The following is a 24,080-nucleotide window of genomic DNA, read 5'->3' as shown; positions in this document are numbered from 1 at the left end:
ACACAAAGAAATAAAGAGCTTGTTTGTGCAGCTTCATTGATTATAACGGGAGATTGGGAAGAGTGAGCTTGCACTGAACTGAAGTGATTGTAAAGAGAGAGTATTAAAATACATAAATGAATCGTAAACAGTCATAATGGAGTGATAACCAGGGATTGACGTTAACTTCTTTGCTCACCAGTCACTAGCGGTTTTCCAAAGTTACTAGCGACTCAGCATTTTCACAAGCCACAATTCTGACATCAATACCATGGGGGAAAATGGCCATATAGATATTTTCAATAGCATCTCATAATTTGGCAGCGAGTATATTAGGCTGCTGTCACTTTAAGACCTGACGCACGGATCCATTATATTGGATCTGATCGCTGATTCCACGGTTCCTTTAGTGTGTGTGTGCGTGTATATGTCTGAGTGTGCGTGAGTGTGTGTGTCTGGAACCCAGCAGCAGACGCACACATTGGTAGTTTAACACTGACAGCAGGGCCCCAATTATCTGTCCTCCGAAACACTTTACACACACACCAAATCACTGCAGGGTCAGAGGTCATCATGCATTTAAATGCTCCTGTCAGCACAATGATTGATCCTATTACAGCTACTGAACACTCACTCACACACACACACACACACACACACACACACACACACTCCTGCACCACCGCCCACAAAACTATTATATTATAATCATATTCAGGGTTTGAAATGAACTTTTTCAGTCACCGGCCTATTTGGCTACTACATTTTTTAATTACCGGCCATTATATCCGATAACAACCGGTGAAAACAGAAACAGGCTCACCCGGGTCACTGAAGTCAGCAGCATTTTCTTGCTAGGAACGTTTTTTTATTTTTTATTTGGTGAGCTAATAAAATATTAAAACTCAATATCAATATTTTGTGTACAGTTATTTAATTATGCCATCGTGGACTTGCTCTCTCATGTTTCATACAAACGCAGCCGCTGCCATTTTGTGACTATTGTTTTGTACACTGTTGGATTATGAGATACAGGTACGATTTTAAAACAGTTTAATCTCAAATCAATATCTCTGATCTCCATAATTATTAATGTGGTGAAATGCAGTGTAATAAGTGTTATGAGTGTATACCGTATCTCTTAAATGTCCGTCTAGTTTGAACTTGCTGCTGAAACTGCTCTCTCCGCGGAAGCTTTGCGTTTAAAGAGCTAATCAAATATTTCAACTATTTCAAATATATATATAACAAGCGTGTCGTTATTTGTTGCGTAGTGACGTGTGTGTTCAAGTAAGTTCATTTATAAAATTGCAAAGTAAAATGCGCACGTCCGAAAACGCCCGTGTTTTCAATTAATTGCTATGGAAGTAGGCATGAACTAAAAAACGCTCGCTCTGTTCTGCTCGCTCCGCGCCCGTGAACACACACCGTTATGAAGGCCCGTGGACACACACCGTTATGAAGGCCCGTGAACACACACCGTTATGAAGGCCCGTGGACACACACCGTTATGAAGGCCCGTGGACACACACCGTTATGAAGGCCCGTGAACACACACCGTTATGAAGGCCCGTGGACACACACCGTTATGAAGGCCCGTGGACACACACCGTTATGAAGGCCCGTGCAGCCGTGCATATTTCAGTTTCAGCAGAGTGAGTAAACACAATAAGTAACACCAAACTGGCTAGTGATTTGACAGCGTTAACCGCCACAGTTGATTTTTACCCACATTTGGAGGGTTGGCGGGTGTTCATTTCAAACCCTGATTATATTAAACGAATGTCTAGTTCCTCCACTGAAGGGTTGTCATGTTTATAAGAAACACATGTGTATGGGGCTGGTGGACACACACCATTTACATGAGCTTCATTAACAACGCATGCTGCTCAGACTAGTGCACACACACACACACACACACGCGCACTGCTGACAGATACAGTTATGATGAGTTGTGTTGCCATGGCGCTCATGAGGGAAGATGATGCGTGCACTGCTGGAGATTATCAGAGTATATATAGACTCAAATCCAAGCGACACACTCATCTCCAGTTCATACACACAACAGGATTATTGTCATCCAGAGTTATCATACAATAAAGAAGAGTGAAACACAGACAGACAGGATTAGAGCAGCGCACTGAACGACCAGTCAGCTGACCCCTCACCTAGTGTCAACAGTGATGATGCGACACCAGAGACTTCACAACACACCACAACAACAGACAGACAGACAGAGGGACAAAGAGACAGACAGACAGACAGACAGACAGACAGACAGACAGACAGAGGGACAAAGAGACAGACAGACAGACAGACAGAGGGACAGAGGGACAGACAGACAGACAGACAGAGGGACAAAGAGACAGACAGACAGACAGACAGAGGGACAGACAGACAGACAGACAGAGGGACAGAGGGACAGACAGACAGAGGGACAGACAGACAGACAGACAGAGGGACAGACAGACAGACAGACAGAGGGACAAAGAGACAGACAGACAGAGGGACACAGAGACAGACAGACAGAGGGACAGACAGACAGACAGACAGAGGGACAGACAGACAGACAGACAGAGGGACAGACAGACAGACAGACAGAGGGACAAAGAGACAGACAGACAGACAGAGGGACAGACAGACAGACAGACAGAGGGACAAAGAGACAGACAGACAGACAGACAGAGGGACAGACAGACAGACAGACAGAGGGACAGACAGACAGACAGACAGAGGGACAGACAGACAGACAGACAGAGGGACAGACAGACAGACAGAGGGACAAAGAGACAGACAGACAGACAGACAGACAGAGGGACAAACAGACAGACAGACAGACAGACAGAGGGACAAAGAGACAGACAGACAGAGAGACAGACAGACAGACAGACAGACAGACAGACAGACAGACAGAGGGACAGACAGACAGAGGGACAGAGGGAATATGCTATCAGTTTCTGATGCAGAAAAGTTAGTTCATGCATTCATGACCTCGAGACTAGATTACTGTAATGCTTTATTAGCCGGTTGTCCTGCATCATCAATAAACAAGCTACAGTTAGTCCAAAATGCCGCCGCTAGAGTTCTTACTAGATCAAGAAAATATGATCATATAACACCAATTCTGTCGTCTCTACATTGGTTACCTATAAAGTTCCGTATTAATTACAAGGTATTGCTACTGACTTATAAAGCCCTAAACGGCTTAGCTCCAGTCTATTTAACGGATCTTCTATTGCCCTATAATCCATCGCGCTCTTTAAGATCAATAAATTCGAGGCTTCTGGTCATACCTAGGATATCCAGATCCACCAAAGGAGGGAGAGCATTTTCACATTTAGCTCCAAAACTCTGGAATAGTCTTCCTGATACTGTTCGTTGCTCGGACTCGCTCTCCCAGTTTAAAACTAGATTAAAGACGCATCTCTTCAGCCAGGCATTCATATAATATTGTTAATCTTACAGTTCAAACTACAATCCGGCCTCTAGTTCATAAATGCCAGAGGAGAACTGGCCCCGACTGAGCCTGGGTTCTCCCAAGGTTTTTTTTCTCCATTAGGTCACCTGATGGAGTTTTTTTCGGTTCCTTGCCACTGTTGCCTTTGGCTTGCTCAGTTGGGGATATTTTGGGGATATTTCATTTTATTTTATCAATCAATAAATTCCACTAGAAACAAACCTTGTTGTATTATTTTATTTTAATTTAATACTGTCCCTCACAGTACAGTCCCTCTGTCTGTACTGTGAAGACAGACAGACAGAGGCTGACAGACACACAGACAGACAGACGGACGGACGGACGGACGGGTCTCACCTCCACCTCACAGGAGAACTGGCTGCCGTCCAGGAGAGTCACGTGACACACCACCATCTTCATCTTCTTGCTGAGTCTGAGGGGCGACAGCACACTCGTCTCCTGCTGAATCACTTGCTCTTCCTCTTTCTTCTCCTCCTCGCGCTCCTTCTCCTCGCTCTCCTTCACTTCCGATTCTGCCTCTTTCTCCTCCCTCACAGGCTGCACACACACACACAGAGAGAGAGAGTTAATACACACACACACACACACACACGAGCGCTCTCATGTTTTCCAGCTGAGCGGATGGCTGCTGGATGATGTCAGCGGGCGGATGCTGATGTGTTCTGCCAGAAGCATGTGGTTCAGTCTCTGGATTAGAGTCGGGTCTCACACAGGTTTATCTGAGCTGATCTTCACGACTCTAGCTGACGGGTACGGGCTGATGTCTTTTATTTTGAAATTCTCACTTCCAGTCTGTCAGGTCAGCTGGTATAGGTGCATACGACCTGTGTGTGTGTGTGTGTGTGGACAGCATGTGGGAAGGGTGTGAGTAGCTGGAACGTTCACTTTCTGTTCTGTTTTCATTTCATTTTCCTTATTTTATCGTCATCTTTCATCATGCTTCTGTTCTCTTCAATATAACAAACGCGTCATCCTTTACTCCCTCTACTGAGCCTCTCAGCAGACACTGGCACTACGACATCATGAACCTGTTCCAGCGTCAGTGAAGGAGGAAGACACACAGATGAGCTGATGCATCCGAGTAATGAAGGCCGTGAGTTTAGACTGATGATGTCACTTTGATGCGATACGTTCGATTAAATAATAACACTTATGACTTAATTCCTTCACTTGCCGGAATTCACCAAACTGCAGGAAGACCGTTAAGTGTCTGTGACAAACACTTCTTATGATTAATCTGAAATCGCCCCCTAAACCCTCATTCACTATTCCCTGCGTTAGTCCACTACACCCGCTCACTTGAAGGAGCGAGTCAGCGAATTCGGACAGCCATTGAGCTTACATCGGTTGTACACTTGTTATTGTGGTGCATTGTGGGATTGAATGAGTGCACTCAATAACGTCCACTATGGTTTCGGACACCACTACAAAATGGCTGTCCCCTCAAATAACGCCCTGTTTAAGGGTATAGGGGGCGATTTGGGATTCAGCCTGTGTGAAACCGGAGATGACGGAGCGAGGAGGTCACCTGACTGGGGTCAAGGGTTTACTCTTCAGACAGAGTACAGAGTCTCTTCACTGCTTTGAATTTATCAAACGATGCACATCATGATGATGATGATTATGATTATATTACAGCACTGTTGATGAAAACGACAGGAATAAAAGTGTCCCGTGTGTATGAGCAGCGGCTCTCACCTGTGTGTCAGCACTGCCGACGGACTTCTCCTCCTCTTTCTCGTTCTCCTCCAGCTGCACCTCCTCTGGCCTGCTCACCTCCTTCACCTCCTTCACCTCCTTCACCTCCTTCACCTCCTTCACCTCCTTCACCTCCTTCACCTCCTCTGTTTTCTCTGCGCTCGGGGCGGCTCCTGCTCCGTCCGGCTGGTGTTTCGGCTCCTCCTCCTCCTCCTCCTTCAGGCTCGGGCTCTGGGGCTGCTCTGCGCTCTCTGAGGCTTGGTCTTGGCTCTGTGACTTCTGTCGTTTAAGCCATGGAGGCAGGAAGCGAGAGATGCCCTTCTCCTTCTTCTTCTGTCCGCCGGTGGCAGGAGGGCTGCTGGGATCGGGAGATGAGGACTCCTCCTGCGGGCTCTCCGGCTCCGCGCTCCGGCTCTCCTGCGGGACCGACACATGCAACACTGAAGACACTAGTGTCAAATCAGTTCAGACACTGAAGAATCAAATCAGAGTCAAATCAGTTCAGACACTAGTGTCATTTTTACCGCATACCAGGGATGTGACGGTGAGGATATTTTCCCACCGGTTAACCGACGTGTGACAACACATTGGGGGTGGGGGGGTGTTTTGCAGTGACAAAACAGTACGACAAATCCGCTTAAATAGGCGCTTTAACATTTCACTTTGACATCAAATATTCCGCCATGATCTTGTCAGTCAGCTCGTCACTGTCGGGATAAATGAAATCTGACTCCTGCTGCTGATCTGTGACTCTTTCAGCTCACGATTTATTAACCAGACACGTTCAGTTTTCAGGCTAACGTTACATGGAAAAAAATGTGCCGACCAGTTGTGCAGGAAAGTATGCAGTTATACGATGTTGGACGCCTGGCCGTCTGCTGTGTCTCTGACTCCGCTGCCTCATTTGGATGGTAACTCGACAGGTGAGCGCGAAGATTGGATGTCGAGGATGCATAAGTAAACCGTTTTTTGCAAATTCAGCAAACTACCATATCTTTAACAGTTATAAGTCGCATCAGTCTTATAACCGTTAGTATAAGTCGTTTAAGAGTATAAGTCAATCAGTCAAAAAATGCGTCATGAAGAGGAAAAAAATGCACTGGACTATAAGTCGCATTTATTTAGAAATGTATTTCTCAAAAAAAAAGTTATGGACGGGACAGTTCTCCATTACGGACGTGAGCGCTCTGAAAGCGGCACTAAAAGACTACTTTAAAACTCACAGAGACCTCAAGCAGAAAGCACAAAGCCTGTCTTTAAATTTAATTTAATTTTGTATTACTTGTATCTTAATTTTAATCAATGTTTCATCAACCAATTGTCTTAAAGGGGACCTATTATGCAAAATTCACTTTTGTATGGTGTTTGGACATAAATGTGTGTTGGCAGTGTGTGTACACAACCACCCTACAGTGATAAAAATCCACTCACTCCTTTTTTTTAAATCCCCATAAATCATAAGCAGTCTCTCCAAACGACCTGTTTTCTGAATGTGGCTTTAGTGACATCATTTTCTGAAGAAAAACTGGTGCTTCATCTTTTGTGTGACATACAGTAAACTTTATTAAACTCATCAGTATATTTTGTGTCATCATTCAGACAATTCAGATCGTCAGACGGAGTCCTACAGCAGGCTTGCATTAATAGTGTATACAAGCAATGCCAAATAGGTTATAATCATAATTAAACTAAACTATACCTGTTCCAGCTCCATACAGCATATATTCTCTGACTCTGTAGGCATTTTTATGGTCGAAATGAACACCATTACTGTGACTGTCTGTTTTATTATTATCATCTTCCCTGTTCTGGCTCTGATCGCGGCTGCTTAGGCTCCGCCCCCTGTGCCGTGAACCAGCAGCTCATTAGCATTAAAGGAGAAGCACTAAAACAGTGCGTTTTTCACAGACACAAAAAATTATGATTTAAACGTGCTGTAAATAAAATTCTGTTGGGTATTTTGAGCTAAAACTTCACATACACACTCTGGGGACATCAGAGACTTATTTTACATCTTGTGAAAAGGGGCATAATAGGTCCCCTTTAATAAATAAGAAGTAAATATAGTAGAAAATATTTTATCACAACAGGAGGCGCCGGCGCGTGAACTGGAGCCCGTCTCATAAATTAACCGAAACTCAGCGTATAAGGTAGCCTACTTGCCTCACAGGCCTGAGACATATATAGAAAGCTTGAAATGTGTACTTTTAAACAGAACAACTCAAAACGAAAGAAAACAGACTCTCTGCTTATGTAATCCGTATGAAATATGCATTTCTCTCTGGCGCGTTCACTATTGTCCGCTCAGGCTGGCCGTTCTGTGCGTTATCTTCCATTTTCAAAACAGGGTGGCTTTTGGCTATTATTCGCTTGATTTGGGCCTACTCTACAATATGTTTAAAGCGCCCGCTACTGGATGAGATGGCAAACAATAAAATAAAAAATAAACGGTCTATTCATAGACTATAAAAAATGCACTACACATGGCACTTTAAAAACCTAATCGTTTATTTATAGTTCGATTACGGATATTTCACGTCATGTTCGAATGCATATTCCAATATTGAATAAGAAGTGACAGCCCTATTGTGTTGTGGAAGGCACTGCAGATCTCAGCACTACCTCCGGCTGGGCGGCGCTGGCCACGGGTTGGGCGGCGCTGTCGGCTGGTTTGTCGGGCTGGTCTGTTTGCACAGGGTCCGTCTGATGCTGAACTTCAGGAGCCTTCTCCGGTTCCTTCTTCACATCTGTCTCTGATCCCACCTCTGTCGTCATCACGCCCGGCACACTGGCACACAAGAGTCAAGAACACACAGGTTAAGAGTCATATCATGAGCCATCACTTCTGCCTTCCTCTTCTGAGGTCAAGCAGACCCGACCGACCTGCACACACGACTCGTGCCGGACGTCACAGATCAATATCAACACACAAGTGTCCACATTTACTCCATAACACCTCATAAGTGTCCATCATTTCTGATGCCTTATTTAAAGCCCATATATACGATATCACACCATTTAATTTAAAGACAATAAATAAAACATGCACAGCATTTTTTATAAAGGTTAATAAATCAAAATATTATTTAAAGTATGAATTGAATTGATTACATATTCTTTGAGTATTAAACCTTAATTAAACCATAAATTTTACAGAAAAAAACCAAGGGTGAATGTGCCTCAGTGCAGATAAGCGGCCGTATGAAATCTGTTTAATAACATTTTAGTAATCAGCGTGCCTTAACTAATTGAAATCATGAAACTGCAAAAGTAGTTTAGAGTAAATTAAATTTTTAGGGCCTTATGAAATCCATTTAGATTTTTATCCAGTATAACTCTTTATATGGAGAGTTTCTGAAGGTGCAGAAGCTAAAAAACATGTTTATTATTTCTGAGAGCAGCTTTACTCATATCTTTCATCATCATGGGAGGAAGTCTTTTTCAGCACAGTGAGTCTGATGCCGTGAGAGACAGAGAATCACTGACTGAAGATTGAAAAGCATCAAAACGCTCTTTCATGTTATCAGAGCATCAGGACAAAGCCTGTATGAGTGAGTCGTCAAACCCCACCATGAGCAAACACACACACACACACAAGCTCAAAGCAGCGCTCATGCGACACTGGGACGCACCAATCAGCTGAGAGCTTGATGACATCAGCACCAGTCAAATGAGTGAATAACTCCCATCCTGCACATTTGACCAGGTTTAAATCCAGAATTCTGCAGGTATTGATTTTGACTGATATGAGAAATGTTATCAGGACTAGGGGTGTGACGGTTAGTATATAACCGTGAGACCGACGGTTATAGTTGAACACCGTCATTACAACTCTATAACCGCCAAAACCGTGTTATTAAAATATTTTTTACAAACATTTTTTAGCATAGAGAATGCTTAAATACTAATTAAAAACAACTGTTAACAGTCTGTGTTATTAATGGTCTACATCGTTTCCAACTGTATTTGATTCTTTGCCCCCTGACCGACCGCCAATCATTTGAGATAGAAATAAAAGCTATGATATAGTGATGTGCCATCATTATGAGATTTATTAAACAAATGAAAAACATTTGCAATAATAAACATTAGCAATGAACATTTGCAATCGGGAGACATGGTTTTTACCACTTAATGAAGTTTTGTTTTGTAAATCGTCAGACATGATTTTTACCACTTCATTAAGTTTTGCTTTGTAGAAAGCCTTTCTTTAAAGCGAATTTCGTTTTGTACAAATTGTATCTTAATTTTAATAAATGTTTCATCAACCAATATTTTTTAGTATTAATAAGTATTAAATAAATAAAAAGCAAATATAGGAGACAATAATAATAACCGTGACATCAAGGCTCCGATGCGCCGCGTTCACTTGCATTGTGAAGTTGAACTAGAGCGCATCTCATCGTAAATGAATGAAACTCAGCGTAGGTCTATGCCTCATACATTAGCATTAAATATCTTTGCTGCTGCATCCTTTCTAGAACAGACAAGGGCTTTCTTGCGGCTCGCATCAGCAGAGCATTACATCGTCCATAGACCGCAAAACAATAAGCGGATGGCGGGCGGGTGCGGTTTTGAAATCTGGTCAAAAAACGTTGGTGCGGATGATGAGTTTTGTGATGCGGTTGCTTATGAACTAATACCCCATCCGCGTATCTCTATTGATAACAACATTGAACACTACACAAATATTAATTTTATTCAAACTAAGTTGTCCTATAACAGACAAACCCCCCCGATGACGGTTATGTTACAAACCGTCACATTTGACTCATGTCATAACCGTCATCACCAATTCTGAAACCGGCACACCCCTAATCAGGACTAATTGTTTTACTAGGAGCACTGTAGCAGTCTAAATCTTACTCTTACTGAAAATGTTAGGAGCACAAGCAGAAAGTGTTGACGCACACCTTAAATCGTCCTGCAATGCAGTTATTCACATTTAGAGCTTTGAAATGCTGGAGAAAGTCGTGTGAAGCACTTGAAAGTCCTTGAAAAGTGCTTGAATTTCACTCTCGAAATGAATCGTATAAAAACATTTGACTATTTCGGCCACAATACCATGGTTACAGTAGCATAGCATTACTACGTTAAATCTACTAGTGCTGTCAAAAGTAAAAAATGATTGGCCATTGTGTTCACGCACTCAACACACGTCTGTGATTGGCTACAATAATCAACACTTCAAACACGTTGTAAATGGACATCTTTGACGCTCTTCGCTTGCACAGATACACACGGGAGCGTTTGAAAGCAGACGTCCATAGACGCGCTCGGTGAAGAATGTCAAAGATGTCCATTTACAACATGTTTGTCCCATCAATGATATAAAAGCCGAAATGGGTCCAGAATTTGGACTTAAATGTGGTTTGGGCATTATTATTTTACTCACACTGCTGTCCGCCATCACATTATAAACTCTTTTTCTTAGGCTAGTTAACTTACATTCACGTTTATGTGTTGATACTTGAGAGCCACCTTGACATCTATAAAGAGCGCCTTACTTTATAAATTAAAATGTCGATATTTGGCGCCTGCGTATCGATTCTTGTATCACACAGAGGAGGACAACTAAAAATAGCCCAATGGATATTTAGTCCCGCCCCTAGCTAGGTAGGGTAGGGATGTGCACGAACATTCAAATTTCGAATATTCAATGTTTAATTATTATTCGAAAAAAATAAAATACTATTAGAATTTTACTACGTTGCTTTGCTGGCCGTTAATGCAGTGAATCCATGATAAATCCCTATCACTAACTCGCAGTTATAATTAAGTGCACTGGGTGGCGCTGTGGAGCATGTTTAACAAGTGGATGGTATTTGATCACATAATGTCGTCGTCTGCCTCGCGAAGTTTGGAATTACTTAGATGAAAATTATATTACAAAATGGAAGTACCTTTAATCAAATTAATTAATGAAACGGAGTTATGGTAATATCACCACCACAATGAGAAATCACATGAAATCCAAACAGCAGTCGACTGAGGAAAGAGCTGTCCATCACTGCATTAACGACTCAGGTGAACTCAGCTGTAGCGCGAGTGATCAGATATGATATCTTCTGATAGCAAAATGATTTTGAGACATATACTTCCTTTAAGTTTCGTTGAGGGAGACCGGTTTAAGAACAGAAAACCCAAAGTGCTTTTAGAAACTTCGCTTAGCAAACCGTTATCTTTGTCTCTGCAACGTCTGTCAGCGCAACAATATAAACACTAATATTGTTCTTTATATTTTTTGTTTACACATTGTTTAATGTTTTCAACTAAAAGAAAACGTTAATATATATAGTAAGCTTGATGTGTATATTGCCTTATTGTAAGCTTGCTCAGAAATGGTGACAAAAAATACAATATTTTTGAAAAATGCCCATCCCTACTTTCAGGTGGAGCAGCGTTTACTACGCACCACAGAGCCGTACGTCACTGACAAGCTGCACATTCAAGTTTTCTAAATCGCATTAAGACAAATCGGTTTAAGCGTGATTTCATGTCACTTGCGATTAATCGTGCAGCCCGAAGCCCCAGTGACTATAGAGCTGGATCAGGGTGGACGTCATGTGTGGATGAAAACACAGTCCTCTTCCAGTCTCTGCAATGGCATGAGATGTATAAGACTCCTCCTGCATTACATCATCTTCACAACACACAACTTTCAACATGGTTTCATGAGAGTTTTTGAATACTGAAGGTTTTGGAAAGATATTGAACAACTGGTATGTTATTAAACAACAGTTCAATCCACTGAACACTTTGTACTTCAATCCCTCCCAGCTTTGTTTTCATTCCTGTCCAAAAATTAATTATGCTGCCCTGACTAAGATCTACTGCACACACACACACACACACACACACCCACCCATCTCAGGTTCATCATGATCACAACGTTCCCTCAAGAGCGCACCAGGACCAGTCAAACATGCTGGGAGTTTCAGAGAGCACACAGCTGTTACAACACACACACACACACACACACACACAGAGGCGGCCAGGGGAAAACCACTGATGAAAGACAACAGCAAATATGCTGTGAGAAAGAGAAAGCATGCATGACATCATCACGTGTGGGGCATGTCCTCAAACGCACATGTGATGCGTGTACATCAGAGCAACGGCCCTCTGGGTAACCGTGTAACATTACACAAACACTACTAGAGTTTGGGCTCAGGAAGACTTTTGCTCTTTTGAAAGAAAAACACTTATTCATTTTATTTAACGTGTCTACATTAAACACAAGAACTCACAACAAACAAATACATGTTCAGTTTCAGATCTCAGTGTGAAGGTTCAGCTGCGGATCACGAGTAAAACACTGTGTGTGTGTGTGTGTGTCACACTAATCCCCACACTGCAATGCTTGCAGATAACAAATCAACACGAGCTGTCAAAACCAATCAGGATCCAGAGCTACACACCACCCGTGTGTGTATCAGTCTGTCAGTCTCCAACACACACCACACGCGAGTATGAGGCCGACGGGTTTGGCCACAATATAGGGCTGCAACAACATATCACAATTAGGGATGCAAATTATCGATTAATTCATTAATCATTAGTTGATTGACCTTATCGATCGATTAACGATTAACTGATAAGCGGCTATTTTCCTGAGAATGTCAATTTCTCACAGTATCAATAGTGTCTTTAACATAAAAAGATGAAAATATGCATGTTATATTGCTCAATTGATGTTTTATTGTTTAACAGTTGGGATACAGTACAGATAATGGCATTTATGTAGTTTAGCAAAATAAATTATGCATAGAAAATTAAAATAGGCTACATAAAAAATAATTGTGCACTGGCTCACCTGTTGCATGTGAAACATTAAGCAACATAAAATAAATTTTCAATAGAAATCTATGTGGGTAGGCTTAGCCTACACTATATTAAGCCTACATATAATAATCTATCTGGTAAACTACTTGTATGTAAAACTTGAAACATTAGCAGCAGCAGCACTGATACTCCCCTCACCATCAGTGGTGCTAACTGGCATCATATCTTTCACGATCATGCCGCAAATCCTCTGAGTAATGCCCTCCGCTTTCCTGTGGTCACAGACTCGCCTCCACAGCAGCGACTGAAGCGACAGACTTCCTCCCTGCAACACGGCCGTTATGAAGGCGGCATCTTAGCGGACTCGTAGAGCTGTTGTACTTAATCGTAGTACCGCAGAGTTTACATTGGGCGTCTTCGTCATTAATTAATCTGAAATGCTCCCACACTCCACTCGCTTTGACCGCCTCATGTTTGTGTCGGGTCTCTCGCCGCCCGCGAGAATCTCGTGTCACGTTCGCAATGTTCAATTAGCCGACAATTAATTTAATTGAGTAAATTCTTGTTGACAATTAATCGATAATCGATTAACCGTTTACATCCCTAATCACAATAGAAACATGCAACACAATTTATCACGGATAGTGACAATCTGTATTATGGATAGTTCACCCAAAGTGAAAATTAATGTGTGAGAAAAATTTCAATTTTAGACAAGTTTTAGTGTCAGTATTACATTAAACTAGTATGTTAGATATAATGTATTATAAAGCAATGGGCAAATATGTGTGTGTCCTGATAATGCCAAGGCTGATGTTAGCAGTAAAAAGTGGCCTACATTATTTTAAATATGTGCAAACTAGTGGTCGACCGATATTGTTTTTTGATGGCCGATGCCGATGCCGATATCTTGGAGAGCAGGGTGGCCGATGGCCGATATAAAGCAGATATTTTTATATATATTTATTTTAATCAATATTTAATAAATTATAAAACAAATTTTTAAAATAAACATGCTTTTATACTTTAGATGGCAACTTCTTAAATTTGCAGTCCTATTACAGTATTTGTCACAAAGTAATTATTTAGAAACATATGAATATGTGAATAAAAAGTATGTAAATACTGTAACAGGGCTCTCAGTAATCTGGTCATTTCGTGCTGGTAATCATATTTTTTTCAAATAAAGACAAGGTAACGCTAATTTTACATACAGCACAGTGAAAACGATATGAATATGACACAGTTGGCAACTGGTTATATCACAGCATATTTTAAAATGAAGGATTTAAAGTTTTTTGATCGCGTCTCCTGAAGCTGATCTTCTGTTCGCATTCACTCACTTTGCACGGACCGACCGTCACTCGCAGACAGTAATGCACGCTTCACAAGATATCACAGCTGGATTCGATTAAATCTGCAAGGTTTGTGAATTTAAATGTTTATTAGATGTTCAGAGATTTGTTTAAATGACGTAGATGCGCATTTGCTGAATGTTTGCCAAATGAGAAAGTATTTTAGCCTGATTGTTTGCCTTTTCTGTTACAAATAATATAAAAGCAAACGCTTTACTTTACTTACTTGGCATAAGTTACCATTTACTTAACTTTGTTTACCAGTTCTGTCTAACAAAGTATTAGATATGACTGACAGAGATCATAAATTAATGAAGACGGAGAATGTGAGTGAGCGCTGTTTGATCTGACATCATCTGAGGAGCTGCCGTTCTCTGGTGTTCTCAGCGCCGCCCGTCAAAATAAAAGTCCGGAACGCCGTCAAAATAAAAGTCCCGCTTTCAACACATCGGCCAATCAGAAAAACTTATCGGCCGATGCCGATATTTCAAAAATGCCAAATATCGGCCGATATATCGGTCGACCACTAGTGCAAACATATTCGTCTAAAATAATTCAGTATTTTCATCTTCAGAATCATGAATATTGTTATTCTGGTGTCTCTATTGTCCTGTGCTTTGGGTTTCAGCACCGAGTCCAAGCCTGTTCATTTACACACACAATGTAACAACAAATCTACATTTTAATCAACAGTAACATCTCATTTGTTATCCTTTTATCATATGTCTAGGAGTATTGCAATAATATCGTGAGTTTAGTGTCGTGATATGTATCGCTACACGTCTAGAGCAATCCCACAGCAGAGAATGCTGAGCACGCCAGACACAACATATGAAACACTGTAGCCTCATGTGTCCTGATGTTATTTAGATCCGCTGCCCTAAAGCACGCTCTTAAACACACTCACACACACCGTTTCACCAGCTGACTGAAATATCACTAGATCGGGCGCGCACATCAAACAACTGTAGCAATATTTCACATACTTCTTCAGTCGTGCACGTTTGATCACAGCAATGCACAACACAAGTCCATTAAGACCAAAGGCTTACACACACTTAGAGAAATACTAGATCATGTTGTATGTCACATTTCTATTAATTCTCCAGGAAATGATGCGATGTGAGGAGGTTTGAGCGATCTCTCCGGTCTCTCTATACGGTTATCCCTTCAGTCAGAGCAACAGAGGAGGCTCATGGGAAGAAAACAGGAGTTATGAGTTCACCGGAGAATATGATTTATAACATACAGGGAGGCAGGAGCAACGAAGACACAGGGAAGAGACAGATGAATCAAAACCAAATAAATACACGATTATAATCATATGTTTAAGTTCTTCAGGCAGTCTCAGGTATTTTCTATAATCATATGATTATCAATAACTGTTCTAGCTTGATGATACTCTAAGCAACATCTGAAACATTGTATTTTGAGCACTTGTGTTTATTTGCCTCTTCACGATGAATGCTTGCTGTATTCCTCATTTGTAAGTTGCAAAATGAATAAATGTAAATGTATGTATTTATATTATGGCAATGGTTCTTTAGCATCGCATATAAATATATTTCTGCCTCATACTGTGATCATAATCCCCATCAGATCGCAAATAAGTCATTTCAAACACTGGCTGGTTTCTGAAAGAGAGTTTTGAGCTGAAATTGTGTAAAATGTGTTAAAGGTAGTCTGGTATGATGGGAGATGAGCAGCGGAGTCGAGCGTCTCCTGACTCGGATCAACTCCTCAAGCCCCAGCGGATGCTCTGGACTACGGGATTCGGTGCGCCAAACCCCCCCGAGGAAGCCCTGCTGAGGCCCGATCAAGCCTGGTCATGACAGGAGAAACACTACAGGCCCTGACACGCACCAGCACGCTCGCTTCTGGCCCAACAGAGAGTGTGTGTGTGTGTGTGTGTGTGTGTGTGTGTGTGTGTGTGTGTGTGTGTGTGTGTGTGTGTGTGTGTGTGTGTGTGTGTGTGTGTGCGCGTGTGGCAGGTGTTCTGGATTTGCATCTATTGTGTGATAGCTTTATGAATGACATTTAATGCACTGGATGCCGTGTGTGTGTGTGTGTGTGTGTGTGTGTGTGTGTGTGTGTGTGTGTGTGTGTGTGTGTGTGTCTAAAGCTTTTAAAGCAAACATTTCCCATGATAAGCACACAAGAGACAACAGAGCTCTGAACGTCTCTGAGCAAACACACCGTCAGAACGCACCATCAGGAAACTCATAAAAGGAAACTTTTCATAAAATGAAAAACAGCAAGTTGTGTGTTGGGAAGAAGCCAGATGATCTGCACAATGTATCAAACAGAGACAGTAAAACACAGAAGACAGCCGCTGTGTCCGGAGTCAAACACTCCTCCACTATAGTGGTGAACACCATACGCCAGAGTAGCTCGCCCCAATACAGGACTCATTAAACAGGAGAACAGTCCCATGATGACCCTCTGCTTCCACTGAGACGCATTTGATGGACACTTTACTGTCCCACAAGGCCACAGGAGAGGATCTGTGATTGACAGAGAAACACCTGATGCTGGTAGGTCATGTGACCGTCACATGGCAGATAAAGTATGTCCGAGTTTCATTAATGCTATATACAGAACACACTTGAACACTCGCCAAGTAAGCTGCAAACCAAATGCAGTGTCAACTAAATACAGTACTGATGGTCCAACCAATCGCAGATCATCACAGTCTATGACTCGATCGGTAGATCTCACGAACCAATCACAATAATATGAAGTAAAACCATAAAAAGTCGCCACTGACGCACTTGTAAACAATACAGATGAGGTATTTGAGCTGCTCGCTAAAGCTATCGCACTTCTCAGAAGTGTTTTCCAACGTCACATCAAATGTTGAACCAATGGAAACTGGATCTCAGGTGTGGTGGGCGGGACGATGTGCAGAGACCAATCAGACACTGTGTTCCTGCTGGAGCGCGCTGGGATTGGACGATCGTTCAGATTGACAGCTCTGGATTCACCACACATCTTCACTCCTCAACCAGGATCTCATTACTTGTTACTTATTCCACTAATTATAAATACTTGTTTGCTTTGTGGCATTTACACGTGAGAAGTTCTTCAAGTATACTTCACTAACCGTGACAGTCAACAGAGAGCTTATACAAAGCTTGATCAGGATCAGCTCAACCAATCATGATGACAAGAAATCGGTAGTGGCAATAATTTATCAGCGTATGCATATATCAGTGAAGAAGCTGACCGTGAACACATGCTCTGCCTGACAGATACACCCGTCTCATCACAAGACGTTCTCTTGAGCAACACTGCACACAGCATCATGAGCGGCTCATAACCCAGCGCTCCGGTCAGCTGACGTCCCTCTCATCTGAATCACCACTGCACTCGGACAGATGGCGCGCGTGTGTGTGTGTGTGTGTGTGTGTGTGTGTGTGTGTGTGTGTGTGTGTGTGTGTGTGTGTGGGCCTGCTTTATGCCGGACATCCACAGGAATGTGATCTGAAAGATCCAGCGGGTTCATTTCAAACACACACACACACACACTCAGTCAGTGAAAACCCACCCACAGCAAAACAGAGTAGCCTAAGTGTTTAGCACCAGTTTTCATGAGCCATCATGAGGTCAGACAACAGCGCGTCAGCACACACACACACATCAGACTACAGCGCGTCAGCACACACACACACATCAGACTACAGCGCATCAGTACACACACATCAGACTACAGCGCGTCAGCACACACACACACATCAGACTACAGCACGTCAACACACACACACACCAGACTACAGCGCGTCAGCACACACACACAGACTACAGCGCATCAGTACACACACACATCAGACTACAGAACGTCAGCACACACACACACATCAGACTACAGCGCGTCAGCACACACACACACATCAGACTACAGCGCGTCAGTACACACACACATCAGACTACAGCGCGTCAGCACACACGCACACACATCAGACTACAGCGCGTCAGCACACACACCAGACTACAGCGCGTCAGCACACACACATCAGACTACAGAGCATCAGTACACACACACACATCAGACTACAGCGCATCAGTACACACACACACATCAGACTACAGCGCGTCAGCACACACATCAGACTACAGCGCATCAGTACACACACATCAGACTACAGTGCGTCAGCACACACACACACATCAGACTACAGCGCGTCAGCACACACACACACACCAGACTACAGCGCGTCAGCACACACACCAGACTACAGCGCGTCAGCACACACACATCAGACTACAGAGCATCAGTACACACACACACACACACACATCAGACTACAGCGCATCAGTACACACACACACATCAGACTACAGCGCGTCAGCACACACATCAGACTACAGCGCATCAGTACACACACATCACACTACAGCGCGTCAGCACACACACACACACATCACACTACAGCACGTCAGCACACACACACACACACACATCAGACTACAGCGCGTCAGCACACACATCAGACTACAGCGCATCAGTACACACACATCAGACTACAGCGCGTCAGCACACACACCAGACTACAGCGCGTCAGCACACACACATCAGACTACAGAGCATCAGTACACACACACACATCAGACTACAGCGCATCAGTACACACACACACATCAGACTACAGCGCGTCAGCACACACATCAGACTACAGCGCATCAGTACACACACATCAGACTACAGCGCGTCAGCACACACACACACACATCACACTACAGCGCGTCAGCACACACACACACACATCAGACTACAGCGCGTCAGCACACACATCAGACTACAGCGCGTCAGCACACACACACATCAGACTACAGCGCATCAGTACACACACATCACACTACAGCGCGTCAGCACACACACACACACATCAGACTACAGCACGTCAGCACACACACACACACACACACCAGACTACAGCGCGTCAGCACACACACCAGACTACAGCGCGTCAGCACACACACATCAGACTACAGAGCATCAGTACACACACACACATCAGACTACAGAGCATCAGTACACACACACACATCAGACTACAGCGCATCAGTACACACACACACATCAGACTACAGCGCATCAGTACACACACATCAGACTACAGCGCGTCAGCACACACACACACACATCACACTACAGCGCGTCAGCACACACACACACACACACATCAGACTACAGCGCGTCAGCACACACACATCAGACTACAGCGCGTCAGCACACACATCAGACTACAGCGCATCAGTACACACACATCAGACTACAGCGCGTCAGCACACACACACACACATCACACTACAGCGCGTCAGCACACACACACACACACACATCAGACTACAGCGCGTCAGCACACACACATCAGACTACAGCGCGTCAGCTAGGGTTGTGCCGATAGACGATAGTATCGTGTATCGACGATAGACAGAGATATCGCCGATGGCAGATGCCTTTGACGATATCAATACGATAATTGGCTTGTTTTCCCATTAATGTATTAAATTATTATTATTATTATTATTATGAAGCTAGTATAGTTATTACATTAATTAGGAACTACAATTATATTTGCCTTGCCTAAATTTATAACGACATCACCACATAACCACACTTGCGACATCACCGACGCGCGCGTATATGAGGACTCCTCAAAGAAAATGTTTTTAAAACAGACTAAAAAAACTACATCCCACAACGAAATTGAATTGCAAGGTGATCCATTCACAAATCGTCAAGAGTGCTTGTTTTAACAGACGCATCATTCTTATACAGAGCCAAGATGAAGACGGCATCGTTGTTCGTCAGTATTTTGTTTCCATAGCACATTAACAAAATATTTAATGACACTAATAACACTAAAAACAATACAATTACAAAATATTAATTATAATAATATCAATAAAATTATATAGGCCGCCTAGGCCTAAAAGTCTTTAGTTCACGAAGCATATCTGTGAAACTCTGCCATCTGTGAAAATCACAAGCAACTTCAAACTTGTTTAACAAGAAATATTCTTCAAATTTTTTCACTGTCAATAATGTAAGTCCACAAGAGAAATATTAAGGCAGTAAATTGATAGTTGCTGTACCGTTATATCCACCGTCGTCTCTGAGAGAACGCGCCGTTAATGCAATGAAAGCTCAGTTCGTTTCTGCTTTCATTTTCAGGGAATGAGCGCGTTTACATGCACGTTATTAACTCGATTATGCTGAATAAACTGACAATGCATGTGGTCATGTAAACGCATACCCGTTTTCCTTTATCAGAGTCAAGTCATAGGTTTAAGTAGCCTATAACCGATCGACTTTTAGATTTTTGCCTCTGATTTCTCCCGGCATTTAAAACCCGCGTTATTTGGGCTTATTGAAGTGCGGTGCGCATAAGTGAAGTGCATCCAGACAGAGAGAGCACTGGTGGGAGGACATATATCGCAGACTCCAACACTTTTTTTTGACCCAAGAAATTAAAACGTGTTCTCATCTCGTGCAGAAGCAGCCTACAGGCAAAATGCTGCAGATCTGTAACGGCATGAGAGGATAATGTGTGTCCGTAAATTTCCCGCTGACGATTAGTATCTTTTTTTACCTCACTATACCGGGAAATAACCTGATTTAGCCTGTTAATAAACACTCCACCTTTGCTAGCAAAATAGAAAAAAATTCTCATATTTAAAACGAAGTAATAAAACAAGCAAATTGATGAGTAAATAAGCAAGTTAATAATCAAATAAGTAAGCCCCGCACCCTCACGATAATATCGTGTATCGCCGATCTCACAGGCTGACGATAAGACGATATGAAAATGGAGCATATCGCCCAAGCCTAGCGTCAGCACACACACATCAGACTACAGCGCGTCAGCACACACACACACACACGCACATCAGACTACAGCGCATCAGTACACACACACACACCAGACTACAGCGCGTCAGCACACACACACACCAGACTACAGCGCGTCAGCACACACACATCAGACTACAGCGCGTCAGCACACACACATCAGACTACAGCGCGTCAGCACACACACATCAGACTACAGCGCGTCAGCACACACACATCAGACTACAGCGCGTCAGTACACACACACACACACACACACATCAGACTACAGCGCGTCAGCACACACACATCAGACTACAGCGCGTCAGCACACACACCAGACTACAGCGCATCAGTACACACACACAGACTACAGCGCGTCAGCACACACACACATCAGACTACAGCGCGTCAGCACACACACACACACACATCAGACTACAGCGCGTCAGCACACACACACACATCAGACTACAGCGCGTCAGCACACACACACACATCAGACTACAGCGCGTCAGCACACACACATCAGACTACAGCGCGTCAGCACACACACACATCAGACTACAGCGCGTCAGCACACACACATCAGACTACAGCGTGTCAGCACACACACACACCAGACTACAGCGCGTCAGCACACACACACACCAGACTACAGCGTGTCAGCACACACACACACACATCAGACTACAGCGCGTCAGCACACACACACACATCAGACTACAGCGCGTCAGCACACACACATCAGACTACAGCGCGTCAGCACACACACACACACACATCAGACTACAGCGCGTCAGCACACACACACACATCAGACTACAGCGCGTCAGCACACACACATCAGACTACAGCGTGTCAGCACACACACACACCAGACTACAGCGCGTCAGCACACACACACACATCAGACTACAGCGTGTCAGCACACACACACACATCAGACTACAGCGCGTCAGCACACACACATCAGACTACAGCGCGTCAGCACACACACCAGACTACAGCGCATCAGTACACACACACAGACTACAGCGCGTCAGCACACACACACACATCAGACTACAGCGCGTCAGCACACACACACACATCAGACTACAGCGCGTCAGCACACACACACACATCAGACTACAGCGCGTCAGCACACACACATCAGACTACAGCGCGTCAGCACACACACACACATCAGACTACAGCGCGTCAGCACACACACATCAGACTACAGCGTGTCAGCACACACACACACCAGACTACAGCGCGTCAGCACACACACACACATCAGACTACAGCGTGTCAGCACACACACACACACACACATCAGACTACAGCGCGTCAGCACACACACATCAGACTACAGCGCGTCAGCACACACACATCAGACTACAGCGCGTCAGCACACACACACACATCAGACTACAGCGCGTCAGCACACACACATCAGACTACAGCGCGTCAGCACACACACATCAGACTACAGCGCGTCAGCACACACACACACAGACTACAGCGCGTCAGCACACACACATCAGACTACAGCGTGTCAGCACACACACACACAGACTACAGCGCGTCAGCACACACACATCAGACTACAGCGTGTCAGCACACACACACACCAGACTACAGCGCGTCAGCACACACACACATCAGACTACAGCGTGTCAGCACACACACACACATCAGACTACAGCGCGTCAGCACACACACATCAGACTACAGCGCGTCAGCACACACACACACATCAGACTACAGCGCGTCAGCACACACACATCAGACTACAGCGCGTCAGCACACACACATCAGACTACAGCGCGTCAGCACACACACACACATCAGACTACAGCGCGTCAGCACACACACATCAGACTACAGCGCGTCAGCACACACACACACATCAGACTACAGCGTGTCAGCACACACACACACCAGACTACAGCGCGTCAGCACACACACACATCAGACTACAGCGTGTCAGCACACACACACACATCAGACTACAGCGCGTCAGCACACACACATCAGACTACAGCGCGTCAGCACACACACACACATCAGACTACAGCGCGTCAGCACACACACATCAGACTACAGCGCGTCAGCACACACACACACATCAGACTACAGCGCGTCAGCACACACACATCAGACTACAGCGCGTCAGTAACTGCATTACCAGCTCATCTCCTGTCCGGCTCACTTCATCAGAAGATCTGAGTCTTGTGATGGCAATAACAGAAGTGATTACAGTCACCTGACGGCAGCTGGAGAGAGGCTCTTACTGTGCTGGTCTACACACACACACACACACACACACACACACACACACACACACACACTCTACTGGAACATCGAGTGAAGCAGTCATGAGCACTTCATACCCGTTTCGGTCACTGTGTTGCATGTTTATTTCAAACATTTCATGCATACTGTAGAGAAGTGCTTGTGGTGTACAGATGCTCACAGCTGCACATCGAGACTCAGTGTGTAAACTACACACACACAGGCTCATCTGGACAGATGGTTTGGGTCAGCGGTGTCACCACACACACACACACACACACACACTCATGCGGAAGTAAACTGGGCTGTCGGACACTGCGGAGAGTGAACACACTGAACCGTTTCATGAGTGTGTGTAACTCGTTCATAATATGTGATAAAGCTCACCTAAGACTTCATAAACATGCCAAACATCCACACGAGGACTCCAGCACACACACACACACACACACACAAACACTCTAACACTATTACACCGTTCATGGATTATAAAAAGCAGATTATGATATTTATTGGTTAATATTGTTCACACCCTCCCACTCGCCTTGATGATGTCAGCAGACGGTTGCTGAAAGGTTGTGAAGATGTTGTAATAACATGAGCTGGTGAACTGACTCATGCTGACATAAGGAGCACAGAGGTTAGACAATTACAACAGCTCATTTGC

The 24,080-nt window shown here is 43.9% G+C and overlaps 1 protein-coding gene across 17 annotated transcripts in view; it reads right to left on the bottom strand.

Annotated features, from left to right (window-relative positions):
• The window catches only part of epb41l2 (erythrocyte membrane protein band 4.1 like 2), a 90,718-nt gene that overhangs the window by 52,627 nt on the left and 14,011 nt on the right, over positions 1 to 24,080 (bottom strand). For all 17 annotated transcript variants that reach the window (XM_084091632.1, XM_084091626.1, XM_084091638.1 and 14 more), the window contains exons 2-4: positions 7,778 to 7,943; positions 5,156 to 5,572; positions 3,794 to 3,994 (exon numbers count right to left, since the gene is read on the bottom strand). In XM_084091632.1, the coding sequence (XP_083947758.1) occupies positions 3,794 to 3,994; positions 5,156 to 5,572; positions 7,778 to 7,930 (771 nt within the window). In that variant the 5' untranslated portion in view covers positions 7,931 to 7,943. The remainder of the gene's footprint in view (positions 1 to 3,793; positions 3,995 to 5,155; positions 5,573 to 7,777; positions 7,944 to 24,080) is intronic.

Source organism: Abramis brama (assembly GCF_963993115.1).
Source record: "Abramis brama genome assembly, chromosome: 18".
Classification (NCBI taxonomy): Eukaryota; Metazoa; Chordata; class Actinopteri; order Cypriniformes; family Leuciscidae; genus Abramis; species Abramis brama.
The sequence above is the reverse complement of the archived record's forward strand: the minus strand, read 5'-3'. Positions and strand labels throughout refer to the sequence as shown.